The 14,370-nt window shown below is 40.5% G+C and overlaps 1 protein-coding gene across 1 annotated transcript; it reads left to right on the plus strand.

Annotated features, from left to right (window-relative positions):
- Positions 1–1,706: 1,706 nt before the first annotated feature.
- Positions 1,707–2,231, plus strand: LOC311108907 (tubulin beta-5 chain-like; the record flags this gene model as incomplete). The annotated part of the gene is made up of 1 exon (XM_084151697.1): positions 1,707–2,231. One exon carries the CDS (start codon positions 1,707–1,709, stop codon positions 2,229–2,231), a length of 525 nt encoding a protein of 174 aa, XP_084007823.1.
- Positions 2,232–14,370: the final 12,139 nt, after the last annotated feature.

Here is a 14,370-nt window from a genome sequence, read left to right on the forward strand (position 1 = left end):
TTGAGCCAGGAGAAATTGACATATTAATATTAGCTCTCTGTGTACATCCAAGGGCCAGCCGTGCTGCCCTGTTCTGAGCCAACTGCAATTTTCCTAAGTCCTTTTTTGTGACACCTGACCACACGACTGAACTGTCCAGGTGTGACAAAACTAGGGCCTGTAGGTCCTGCCTTGTTGATAGTGCTGTTAAGAAGGTAGAGCAGCGCTTTATTATGGACATACTTCTCCCCATCTTAGCTACTGTTGTATCAATATGTTTTGACCATGACAGTTTACAATCCAGGGTTACTCCAAGCAGTTTAGTCACCTCAACTTGCTCAATTTCCACATTATTTATTACAAGATTTAGTTGAGGTTTAGGGTTTAGTGACTGATTTGTCCCAAATACAATGCTTTTAGTTTTAGAAATATTTAGGACTAACTTATTCCTTGCCACCCACTCTGAAACTAACTGCAAGTCTTTGTTAAGTGTTGCTGTCATTTCAGTCGCTGTGGTAGCTGATGTGTATATTGTTGAGTCATCCACATACATAGACACACTGGCTTTACTCAAAGCCAGTGGCATGTCATTAGTAAAGATTGAAAAAAATAATGGGCCTAGACAGCTGCCCTGGGGAATTTCTGATTCTACCTGGATTATGTTGGAGAGGCTTCCATTAAAGAACACCATCTGTGTTCTGTTAGATATGTAACTCTGTATCCACAATATAGCAGGGGGAGGAAAGCCATAACACATACGTTTTTCCAGCAGCAGACTACGATCGATAATGTCAAAAGCCGCACTGAAGTCTAACAAAACAGCCCCACAATCTTTTATCATCAATTTCTCTCAGCCAATCATCAGTCATTTGTGTAAGTGCTGTGCTTGTTAAATGTCCTTCTCTATAAGCATGCTGAAAGTTTGTTGTCAATTTGTTTACTGTAAAATAGCATTGTATCTGGTCAACCACCATTTTTTCAAATACAGTGCCTTGCAAAAGTATTCATCCCCCTTGGCGTTTTTCCTATTTTGTTGCATTACAACCTTTAATTTAAATGGATTTTTATTTGGATTTCATGTAATGGACATACACGAAATAGTCCAAATTGGTGAAGTGAAATGAAAAGTCTAAAAAATATATAATGGAAAAGTGGTGCGTGCATATGTATTCACGTCCTTTGCTATGAAGCCCTTAAATAAGATCTGGTGCAACCAATTACCTTCAGAAGTCACATAATTAGTTAAATAAAGTCCACCTTTTTGCAATCTAAGTGTCACATGATCTGTCACATGATTTCAGTATATATACACCTGTTCTGAAAGGCCCCAGAGTCTGCAACACCACTGAGCAAGGGGCACCACCAAGCAAGCGGCACCATGAAGACCAAGGAGCTCTCCAAACAGGTCAAGGACAAGGTTGTGGAGAAGTACAGATCAGGGTTGGGTTATAAAAAAATATCAGAAACTTTGAACATCCCACGGAACACCATTAAATCCATTATTAAAAAATTGAAAGAATTTGGCACCACAACAAACCTGCCAAGAGAGGGCCACCCACCAAAACTCACGGACCAGGCAAGGAGGGCATTAATCAAAGAGGCAACAAAGAGGCTAATTGGTCAGCTATTTGTGCCAGTAAAGGGGGCTTTACTATTCTTAGGTAGCGGAATGACTTTTGCTTCCCTCCAAGCCAGGGAGCACACACATTCCCCTCCAGCACTTGTTCATGCCTGGCTTTGTACCGCTAACCGCCAGGGGGAGCCAGCAGTACCGCGCCCTGACGGTGCTGGAACTCACCCAGCAGATGTTAGACGCCTGCAACATGATGGCGGCGTGTGACCCGCGCCATGGCCGCTACCTCACCGTGGCCACTGTATTCCGCGGGCCCATGTCCATGAAAGAGGTGGACGAGCAGATGCTGGCCATCCAGAACAAGAACAGTAGCTACTTTGTGGAGTGGATCCCCAGTAACATCAAGATGGCCGTGTGTGACATCGCACCCCGCGGCCTCAAGATGGCCTCCACGTTCATCGGCAACAGTACAGCCATCCAGGAGCTGTTCAAGCGCATCTCGGAGCAGTTTGCGGCCATGTTCCGCCACAAGGCCTTCCTGCACTGGTTCACAGGGGAGGGCATGGACGAGATGGAGCTCCTCACTGAGGCAGAGAGTAACATGAACGACCTAGTGTCTGAGTACCAGCAGTACCAGGAGGCCACGGCCAATGATGAGGAAGAAGAGCTCAATGAGTAAGGAGAATGTGGACAGAATGTGTTTTGAAGTGTACTGTTTTGAAATGTGATATATTTGTTTTATGTCCAGAGGTCACGGAAGCTGTGGTGGGAATAAAACATTTTTAAAGGCTTTGAAACAAATGTGCTAAGTTTTCATCCAGTGGCGTTTTGTACTGTGATATGTTGTGTATATTCAAATCCGTATGTACTTTTCTCAATTCATGTTGGTTGTGGGTATGATATGTTTGATGGTTGCTGCATATTTGATTAGCACATTGGGAAGGCTGATTTGCTAAGCTTCTGCTCTAGCCTAGTTCAAAGGGAATGGAAGACAAAAACAAAGCCAAAACATGAAACTGTCTTGATTAACTTTCCCATATCCATCTTTATTTTACCTTCAACTACTGTGGTATTATACCCTTTACAATATAACATGTTCCTATTTACATCTTGGTCTGCCTCATAAAATAAGTTACAAACTTCAAGGGACTCTTCCTGGATAAAAAAAGGTCAATAGAAAATAAAAACGACACTGGTGTAAATGCTTAGTAGATAAAGCTCCAGGCATTCCATTGTATAACTATGATAATGGTAAATACATAAAATTGTATTGTCAATAGTTTGCTAATCAATTCTCCCTCCATTGTGTTTAGACTTGATTTCCTAGCAGTTGTATTTAGGGGACAAAGAAAGGGAACCAGCCATTGCCAACGCCAAGTGCTTTGTTCATGTACCACAACAGACAGGCCTCAATGCTCTTATTGTGGGGCCAAATCCCCCCTCCTTCCCCTGGTTATTCACAACAGCTTCTGAGCAAGGCTTTCTCTACTTAGAACTGTGGAGCTAACAATGGGGGCCTCCAGTCTGCACTCACTGAACTATTTCGAGCTATGCATGGCCGCAATGAGTCTTCCGCCATACACGTACTAGCTAACTGCATCAGTCCACTGCTAAATATTAGAGGCATTGATGTGAAAAACAGATACCCAAGTAGCCCCCCGAGAACAACTCCAGTGTGGGTGGGTGGGTGTAAACGTGCACTGTATGTATTACATTATTATTACATTATTAAGAGCCGGCTGTTTATCACCCTTTGATATTGATGCATGTTAACTGTATCCTGTATCCAACAGGGAATGGAACCTTGAAGCCCCCATCATTGAAGACAATGTTTTCTCACTGAGCTATAGCTAAGGCATTACCCCTGGGAGCACATCTATCCAGCAATGATCTTGGCAGTGTTTTCACTTAATAGTGATTCTTTAAGTGTTAGCAGAAACTGTAAGTGTATATCCTGGTAAAGGATTTACTTCCTCAGAAAGTGACAGCATGGAACAAATATATGAGAAAAAGAAAGACAATTTAACTCAACAAACAACAACAAAACAATTATTTTGCTTTAGCAAGTAAGCAAGACGTTGCAACTATGGTAGAGCACTTCAGTCTGAATAGTGTGTGAATCAAACATGAATAAAATGGTATATTCTTTTGTGAGTTTGAAGAATGAAAATAACCGCAAGAGACAGTACATGCAGCTGTTGAAGACCCATGAAACACTCCCCCCCCCCCCCCCCCTTTTCACCTCACAAACCTTAAAAGTGGTTATAAGGGTCATACCATAGAGCTAGGTAGAGGGCACAACATTATATCTGTCCCATTATGGCGTCTGTAAGAGCATGGGCAGCGCCATTGAGGACATTTTTGAAGTAGTCCATTTTCTTCTTCTACTACTTCTATGAGTTGGTAAACAAACGGAATGGATGCATAGACCTACTGCCACCTGGTGTGTGTTGTTTGAACCGGTATAAAGCCAAGGTTGATGATTTACTGCCACCTGCAGTTTGTAAGGCTCTGTATTTGTTTTCTTAGTCAACCTTGTGTTCTTGAACGTAGCCCTGTTTCTTTGTGTTCTTGAACGTGGCCCTGTCTTTCATTTTTGTTCATTGATTTCACCTGTGTTAGTTCCTCACCTGGTCTCACCAGCTCCTTATTTAGTTCAGCTCATTCTGTTTGTGCCTTGTGAGGTATTGTTTGTTTTGACTCTATTGAGCCTTTTTCTAGCTCGTTTGTGAAACCAGTTGCAGCCTTCAGTCCTAGTTTTTCTCCTGCCTGTTTGCCTACCTATGTATGACCATTGCCTGCCTGTGACCACGATTCCTGCCTTCTGCGAAGGCAAAATAAACACCTGCTGCGCTCTGCGTGTGAATCTATACCTTTTTCTCCCTGAGTATTCATTACACAGTTATGGAATGTTTGCTTATATAATTCATTGGCTGAACCTTCCTGATGACCTGGATGGAATTATGTGATCCATCCTTAACCAATAGGAAGTCCAACCCAGTTGACTACTTAAAAATTGTGAAATTCTTCAATAGTGCTGCCCAATGCTATACTGAACCAAAATATAAACGCAACATGTAAAGTGTTGGTCCCATGTTCATGAGCTGAAATAAAAGATCCCAGAAATGTTCTGTACACAAAAAAAGCATATTTCTCTTAAATGTTTTGCACAAAATTAGTTTACATCCCTGTTAATTAGCATTTCTCCTTTGCCAAGATAATCCATCCACCTGACAGGTGTGGCATATCAAGAAGCTGATTAAACATTATGATCATTACACAGGTGCACCTTGTGCTGGGGACAATGAAAGTTCCCCTCACAGCTCCGTAGGCAAGCACCATGGTCTTGTAGCAGATGCTACAAGACCATGGTGTGTGCGGAGGAGCGGGGTGACGTGAGAGAACTTGGGAAGGTTGAACACCAGACGGGCTGCAACGTTCTGGATGAGTTGTAGGGGTTTAATGGCACAGGCAGGGAGCCCAGCCAACAGCGAGTTGCAGTAATCCAGACGGGAGATGACAAGTGCCTGGATTAGGACCTGTGCCGCTTCCTGTGTAAGGTAGGGTCGTACTCTGCGAATGTTGTAGAGCATGAACCTACAGGATCGGGTCACCGCTTTGATGTTAGCGGAGAACGACAGGGTGTTGTCCAGGGTCACGCCAAGGTTCTTTTCACTCTGGGAGGAGGACACAATCATCACTGGGGCCAAGCTTCCTGCCATCCAGGACCTCTATACCAGGTGGTGTCAGAGGAAGTACCTCAAAATTGTCAAAGACTCCAGCCACCCTAGTCATAGACTGTTCTCTCTGCTAACGCACAGCAAGCAGTACCGGAGCCTAGGTCCAAGAGGCTTCTAAACAGCTTCTACCCCTAAGCCATAAGACTCCTGAACAGCTAATCATCGCTACCTGGACTATTTGTATTGTCCCCCCCACCCCACCCCATCTTTTACGCTGCTGCTACTCTGTTTATTATTTATGCATAGTCACTTTAACTCTACCCACATGTACATATTACCTCAATTACCTCGACTAACCGGTGCCCCCGCACATTGACTCTGTACTGGTACACCCTGTAAATAGCCTCCCTACTGTAATTTTATTTACTGCTGCTCTTTAATTATTTTTTACTTATCTGTTTTTAACTCAACACTTTTTTTCTTCTTATAACTGTTTTGTTGGTTAAGGGCTTGTAAATAAGCATTTCACTTTCAGGTCTACACCTGTTGTATTCGGCGCATTGAAACACATTGAATAACACATTCATAAATGGCAAAAAATAAAATTTGATTTGATCAAATCAGAAGCTTTATTTTGCCATGTACACAGTTAATTCATCTGTGTTGCTGCTATCACGGTCCGCAAATGCGAGTGCAGTTGCTTTGTCCCATCGGAAATACTAATGCTATTTGCTTTATATTAGGAATACAGTAATCATTCTGGTATTTTAGGATAAGTGTACTATATTAATTATTGGATCACTAAAAAATACAACTTTTACATTACCGTGTAGTTTAACAATAAAATGGTCTGACAGTGAAGTGGACATACTCGGTATTCATATCCCTAAAGAAAGAAATGATCTCATTGCAATACATTTTTATAGAAAGTTAGCAAAAATAGATAAGATCTTGCTACCAATGAAAGGAAAATATCTGTCTATTTTTGGAAAAATCACCCTGATTAACTATTTAGTCATATCACAGTTTACCTATTTACTTATGGCCCTGCCTTCACCTAGCGACTTGCTTTTAAAATTTGATGAGCAAAAATGTTTTTGGGGAAGGCAGAAATGATTAGATATTAAAGATTTAGACCTCTAACTAAAGGCATCAGTCATTCAAATGTTATTCTTAAATCCGAACTGGTTCTCTAGCAAATTAGTAAGAATGTTTCACCCCATGTTCAAGAATGGTCTTTTTCCCTTTATTCAGATTACAACCACTCACGTTCGGTTATTTGAAAATGAAATAATCTCCAAAATATCACAATTTTTAAAACAAGCCATAGAAAGTTGGTTGCTATTTCAGTTTAATCCACCAGAAAGGACAGAACAAATATTACAACAAATAGTATGGTTAAACTCAAATATACAAATTGATTAAAAAAACTATATGTATAAAAAATAAAAGTATAATCTTTGAAAATTATATCATAAATAGGACTGGTGGAGTTATGTTACACAGGCAGCTAACAAAAATATATGGAAATGTCTGCTCTACTCAAAATTACAACCAACTAATTGCAAAAATGGAAGAGGCAAGTGGAAGGGGGAGAAAGTAAGGAAATTGTCTGTCGGCCCTGATTTAAAGACCAAAATTGGCTAAAGAAAATTGTCACAAATACAAAAGTATACCAGTTTTTCATTTAAGGACGAAAAAATTGACAGCTGTGCCATATAGATTGCAAAATAGTTGGGAAGAGAGTTTCGATGTACCGATTCCATGGCACATGGTTTATGAACTGATACACAAAACAACGCTCGATTTAATACTCAGAGTTTTTCAATTTAAATTATTATACAAAATTCTTGCAACCAATAGAATGTTACATATAATGTGCCTTCGGAAAGTATTCAGACGCCTTGACCTTTTCCACATTTTGTTACTGTAATCAATACTCAGTGAGAAAAAGGTGTAGATTCACGGCGCAGAGCGCAGCAGGTGTTCATTTTGCCTTCGCAAAAGGCAGGAATCGTGGTCACAGGCAGGCAATGGTCATACACAGGTAGGCAAACAGGCAGGAGAATCAAAAACTAGGACTGAAGGCTATAACTGGTTCTCCCAAACGAGCTAGAAAAAGGCTTAGTCGAGTCAAAACAAACAATACCTCACAAAGCACAAACAGAATGAGCTGAACTAAATAAGGAGCTGATGAGACCAGGTGAGTAACTAACACAGGTGAAATCAATGAACAAAAATGAATGACAGGGCTACGTTCAAGAACACAAAGAAACAGGGCTATGTTCAAGAACACAAGGTTGACTAAGAAAATAAATACAGAACCTTACAGTTCCGTTACAGCCTTATTCTAAAATAGATTAAATTGTTTTTTCCCCTCATTAATCTACACACAATACCCCATAATGACAAAGCAAAAACAGATTTGTAGATTTTTTTGCTAATTAATAGAAAATAAATAAGAATTATATCACATTTACATAAGTATTCAGACCCTTTGCCCAGAACTTTGTTGAAGCACCTTTGGCAGCGATTACAGAGTCCTCTTGGGTATGACTCTACAAGCTTGGCACACCTGCATTTGGGGAGTTTCTCCCATTCTTTTCTGCAGATCCTCTCAAGCTCTGTCAGGTTGGATGGGGAGCATCGCTGCACAGCTATTTTCAGGTCTCACCAGAGATGTTTGATCTGGTTCATGTCCGGGCTCTGGCTGGGCCACTCAAGGACATTCAGAGACTTGTCCCGAAGTGACTCCTGTGTTGTCGTGGATGTGTGCTTAGGGTCGTTGTCCTGTTGGAAGGTGAACCTTCGCCCCATTCTGAGGTCCTGAGCGCTCTGGAGCAGGTTTTCATCAAGGATCTCTCTGGACTTTGCTCCGTTCATCTTTGCCTCGATCCTGCCTAGTCTCCCATTCCCTGCTGCTGAAAAACATCCACACAGCATGATGCTGCCACCACCATGCTTCGCCGTAGGGTGACGATTGTCATTCAGGCCAAAGAGTTCAATCTTGGTTTCATCAGACCAGATAATCTTGTTTATCATGGTCTGAGAGTCTTTAGGTGCCTTTTGGCAAACTCCAAGCGGGCTGTCATGTACCTTTTACTGAGGAATGGCTTCCGTCTGGCCACTCTACCACCTTCTGGAAGTTTCTTCCATCTCCACAAAGGAACTCTAGAGCTCTGTCAGAGTAACCATCAGGTTCTTGGTCACCTCCCTGACCAAGGCCCTTCTCCCCCGATTGCTCAGTTTGGCTGGGCGGCCAGCTCTAGGAGTCTTGGTGGTTCCGAACATCTTCCATTTAAGAATGATGGAGGCCACTGTGTTCTTGGGGACCTTCAATGCTGCAGACATTTTTTGGTACCCTTCCCCAGATCTCTGCCTCGACATAATCCTGTCTCAGAGTTCTACGGACAATTCCTTCGACCTCATGGCTTTGTTTTTGCTTTGACATGCACTGTCAACTGTGGGACCTTATATAGACAGTTGTGTGCCTTTCTAAATCATGTCCAATCAATTGAATTTACCACAGGTGTACTCCAATCAAGTTGTAGAAACATCTCAAGGATGATCAATGGAAATAGGATGCACCTGAGCTCAATTTTGAGTCTCATAGCAAAGGGGCTGAATACTTATGTAAATAAGGTATTTCTGTTTTTAATTATAATACATAAAAAAAAAATAAAAAAAAAATCCATTTTAGAATAAGGCTGTAACGTAACAAAATGTGGAAAAAGTCAAGGGTTCTGAATACTTTCCGAAGTTACTGTATGGGGGATACAACCATCACAGCTCAGCACATTTTGCTGCATTTGTTTTGGTACTGTCCATATGTAGCTTGTTTTTTTGTCAGGAATGGCTGAAGAAATGCAACATTTACCTGGAGCTAACTCTGCAAATAGCACTGCTGGGTGATTTAAAAAGTCTTAGTCAATCGAATAATAATATAATAATACTCTTAGCAAAAATGTTATCTTCAATTTACAATCTGTAGAATCTATGAGAACGGTTCAGAACTTTGTGAAACATTACAGCACAGTTGAAAAATATATGGCAAATATCAATAAAAACTGGATGGTTTTCAGAGATAGATGGGAGGGGTTGAGTGGAGCTGAATGATGGGACTAAAAACAACAAGATAACTATTGTAAACTATACTGTGTCCATAAAATGTATATAGTATGCATACATTGGAAGTAGATGCCTAATAGTTGTTGTCCATTAGTTTACTCCAATTAGGGGAGGGATGGTAGGGTTAGTGGGAATTAATAAAGGAACATTTATTTTAAAAAATATACATTACCAGTCAAAAGTTTGGACACCCCTACTCATTCAAGGGTTTTTCTTTATTTTGACAATTTTCTACATTGTAGAATAATAGTGAAGACATCAAAACTACAAAATAACACATATGGAATCATGTAGTAACACAAAATAACTCCTTGTAGGTGTTATCCTAAACATTCACATTTTGCAAGCAGGAGCCAACCTAGAATCAACGTTGTCACTTACTAGAGTACCTGTATGATAGCTGCCTGACCAGCTGTTAATTTTAAAATCTCATTTTCATCTAACGTATCTCCTAAATGAGACTGAAACGGGTTACCTCTGAAATATGATTGGACGAAGATTGGAGAGATTGACTGTACAATACATCATTAGGTATTTGGAACAACAACTACAGACCCAGTCAAACGTTTGGACACACCTACTCATTCAAGGGTTTTTATTTATTTTTACTATTTTCTACATTGTAGAATAATAGTGAAGACATCAAAACTATGAAATAGCACATATGGAATCATGTAGTAACCAAAAAAGTGTTCAACAAATCAAAATATATTGAGATTCTTCAAAGTAACCACCCCTTGCCTTGATGACAGCTTTGCACACTCTTCACATTCTCTCAACCGGCTTCATGAGGAATGTGTTTTCCAACAGTGTTGAAGGAGTTCCCACATGTGCTGAGCAATTGTTGGCTGCTTTTCCTTCACTCTGCGGGCCAACTCATCCCAAACCATCTCAATTGGGTTGAGGTCGGGTGATTGTGGAGGCCAGGTCATCTGATGCAACACTCCATCACTCTCCATTGTCAAATAGCCCTTACACAGCCTGGAGGTCTGTTTTGGGTCATTGTGGTAGCCATGCTGGTTAAATGTGCCTTGAATTCTAAATAAATCACTGACAGTGTCACCAGCAAAGCACCCCCACACCATCACATCTCCTCCTCCATGCTTCATGGTGGGAACCACACATGCGGAGATCATCCGTTCACCTACTCTGCGTCTCACAAAGACACGGCAGTTGGAACCAAAAATCGAACATTTGGACTCATCAGACCAAAGGACAGATTTTCACCGGTCTAATGTCCATTGCTCGTGTTTCTTGGCCCAATCATGTCTCTTCTTCTTATTGGTGTCCTTTAGTAGTGGTTTCTTTGCAGCAGTTCGACCATGAAGGCCTGATTCACGCAGTCTCCTCTGAACAGTGGATGTTGATTGCAGCCATGTGAACAGTTGATGTTGATTGCAGTCCTGTGAAGCATTTATTTGGGCTGCAATCTGAGGTGCAGTTAACACTAATGAACTTATCCTCTGCAGCAGAGGTAACTCTGGGTCTTCCTTTCCTGTGGCAGTCCTCAGGAGAGCCAGTTTCATCATTGCGCTTGATGGTTTTTACGACTGCACTTGAAGAAACTGCACTTGAAGAAACTTTCAAAAATGATGCAGACAATTACATTGATGGAAGCCACAATCTATCTGCAATATTAAAGCTGATCTACCAATCATAATGTTTTTTTTACAAAATCATTCTGGTATTGTTGGAAAGCTCAGATTCTCCAAGTATTAAGGGAATCACTGTTATTTACCTCCATCACAAGGTTATAATGTGGAGAAAATCAGAGCTGTAGGCCTACATTGTTTAACCTGTAGCCAAGGCTCTGTAGTCTATGTGGTAAATCATGGCTGGCAATGGTATTGGTTACAATCTGCCACAATAGCAATGTGCCAGCTATATGAGGGGATAGTAGGCCTAGTTGGACAAGGCTATCTTAATGTGCACATGATGGAAGTTAGAGGTAAATATGACTAGAGTAAAATGTGACTAAAATGACTTTGACTAAAACTAGACTAAAATTATCCAGAGTTTTTAGTCAACTGATAATAACTAAAACTACGAAGGATGAAATTACTAAAATGGGACTATGACTCAAATGTAATCTAAAATGGCTGCCAAAATTAACACTGTTTATCACTTGAGGAATTGGTTGGATATTTAATTCAATTTCTGGACACAGCCACGGCACCCTATCAGACTGATAGTGAAGCAGAGCAGTTCTGGTTCCACCTCAGAGTATCATTGTGAATAGCTGGAGACCTGCTGTAAACAGTGAAAGAATATAGCTAGGGGCATATCTCTAGTCTAGCCATAGATACTGTTGTTTTTGCTGTATGCCATCATTGAATAAGATTACCAATGGTTAGCTAGGTATCTAGGATATTTCACTTAGCAGCTAACCATTTACAGTAACAGCAGTTCATTAACATACACTATCGTTCTTGTGGCTAGCTTACAAAACGAACCCTAAATCTAAAGCAGAAATTGAGAAATATCCCCTTATCTTGGCATTAAAGTGAGAATCCGTAGTTGAAACAATAACAAAGTTTCACCCCACCTCTGTTTTGGTAAAAAGCTGAGAGTTGGGCCTGGAGAAATGTAACCACTCTCACATTCATAGGCAGAGCTATGGATGCAAGGACTGACCATCCATGATATCAAAATGATAGTTTTAACCATGTTTTGAGTCTATACAGTGTTGTTGTTTACATTGACATCTTTTACAAACATTGGAGTAAAGCAAGGTTCTGATGGGGTATGACAGTTGAACTAACTAAGCTCATGAGGTATAAGTTATATTCTTCATTATTTTGTAAGTCCAACTAAGGATTCTAGCTTCAATAGATGAATTAATAGCTATGAATTAATAGATCATAGATCAATAGAAGTTAGATAGGTGAACTCCACAGGAGGTTGGTGGCACCTTAATTGGGGAGGATGGGCTCATGGTAATGGCTGGAGCGGAATTGTGGAATGGTATCAAATATATCAAACACGTGGTTTCCATGTGTATGATGCCATTCTATTTGCTCCGTTCCAGCCATTATTATGAGCCGTCCTCCCCTCAGCAGCTTCCACATGTAAACTCATATTTTGAAGGGATAGGAAGTGTTGGCTGTGCATTTGGCCAGTGACAGGCATTCCACATTTAACCCCACCCACATGTGAAAATCGAAATATTAAGTCGTTTTTTGGTTTATATGCGAGATAACAAAACAAGCCATTTAAAATTTTTTCATTGCTCTGTTTTAACACAGAAAAGCAATTAACCACATGTACACAGACCGAAAATATCTTTGTCCCATTGTTCTTGTTATTGTATTAAAAAAAATCAACTCCAAGCAATGAGTAACAATGAGTCACAGGGTCTGATTTTGGTTTGGGTTGTGTGTAATTCACCATGCAACCAAACAAATGAATATTTTTTTAATAATGATGTGTTATATTCATCTAAATGTTCACAAAATACACAAGGTTCAGGGTTCATCATCTAGAATTCAGTTGTATGCACATGTTGGAGAATTGTACCATGCAATTGTTTATGAGAGAGCAAGATGTAAGATGAATATTAAGATCCTAAATTAAGGTGTATGAATACAGGGCCTGCTCATCTGTTATTAACCTGTTATAGTACCTATGATCAGTAGATGGCGCTGTGATACAGCTTTAAGGAGGTTATACACAAAACTCAGTAAATGTATATTTATGACTTGGAAAGGTTATAATCAAGCGATCAAGTTATCAAATTATTCACCAAGGTAGCAAGTGGGTACAAGTCCCAACAAAATAACTGAATGATGTGAAAATACAAATACATATGGTGTTGATCAAACATATTCCATACAAACAATTCATTGCGCTGTCAATACATAAGTTCCTTTGCATAACTCAAGATAATGTGAAATTCCTCCCATAAAGTTACACTTGCATGAGTGTAAATAGATATGTATTGGAGTTTTTATTCTTTCTTTTTTTTTGTACATTTTATGTGAAATTTGTAAATGTCAAGGTTAGATGTAATAGGGTATAACCCAATTTAAAATATATGCTTATCCAGCAATTTGGGAATGGTGTCAGACCATTAAAATCAGCCTGGCATCTCTGATGAGTGGATAGCATGAATGAGTTTAGAGAAGAAGAGTGTTAGATCATGCCAATGCTGAGGAGCTACACAAAGTACACGAGACTGTATAATTGGCAATTCAAATTACACAAAACTCCTCACTAAATGTATAAATATGCACAGAGCTTGGCAAGGGCGCTGGTGCCTTTTCTGTGAAGTCATTAGACATTCTGGGCACTTGCGACTGTTACGCCGACGATTGCAGTAAAGACTCCCCTGAGAGAAAGAGAGAGTACAGAGAGAGCGAAGAGAGAATGGAGAGAGTGGGAAAAAATCTATTCCCTCGAGGCAGCAGAACTAAAATTAGAAAATTCAACCCTTTATAGGCATCTCAAACAGAATCCTTCCTGTGAGCTATTTGTCGTTAAAAATAAATAAATAAATAACTCAGACCAAATCAAATGAAATCTGTTGATGGTGCTGTATTTTATCCCCATTTACTAATAGAGCAATTATCACAGAGCCCAAGGACACTTGGGCTGTTTTTACGGTTATGCCTGTTATGTGTGGCACAGGAGAAAGTACACAGAGAGAATAATTAGAATTGGCAGCACACTCGGCAGACACAACTGTGCAGGGACTATGTCTTAGCAAAGTCCCGGCTGCCGTGGTAATGGTAAAAAAGAGGGTTGTCAATGCAACCCGAAAGGAGGTGATCTCATAACAAGGGGGCGGGAGGCAGAGGAAAGGGGGAAAAGGTGGGGTGAGCGAGATAGACGAAGAGAGCGAGAGAGAGAGAGAGAGAGAGAGAGAGAGAGAGAGAGAGAGAGAGAGAAGGGGGGAAAAAATAAGGGAAATAGGGGTAGAGATAAGACGGGAGGGAGAGAAACTGCAGGGGAGTCTCTCCAGTTTGATAGAAAGAGGGCAGCGTAGAAGAGCAGTTGACTGACCGTGCATGC

This window comes from Coregonus lavaretus (genome assembly GCF_964263955.1).
Source record: "Coregonus lavaretus genome assembly, chromosome: 34".
NCBI classification, from domain to species: domain Eukaryota; kingdom Metazoa; phylum Chordata; class Actinopteri; order Salmoniformes; family Salmonidae; genus Coregonus; species Coregonus lavaretus.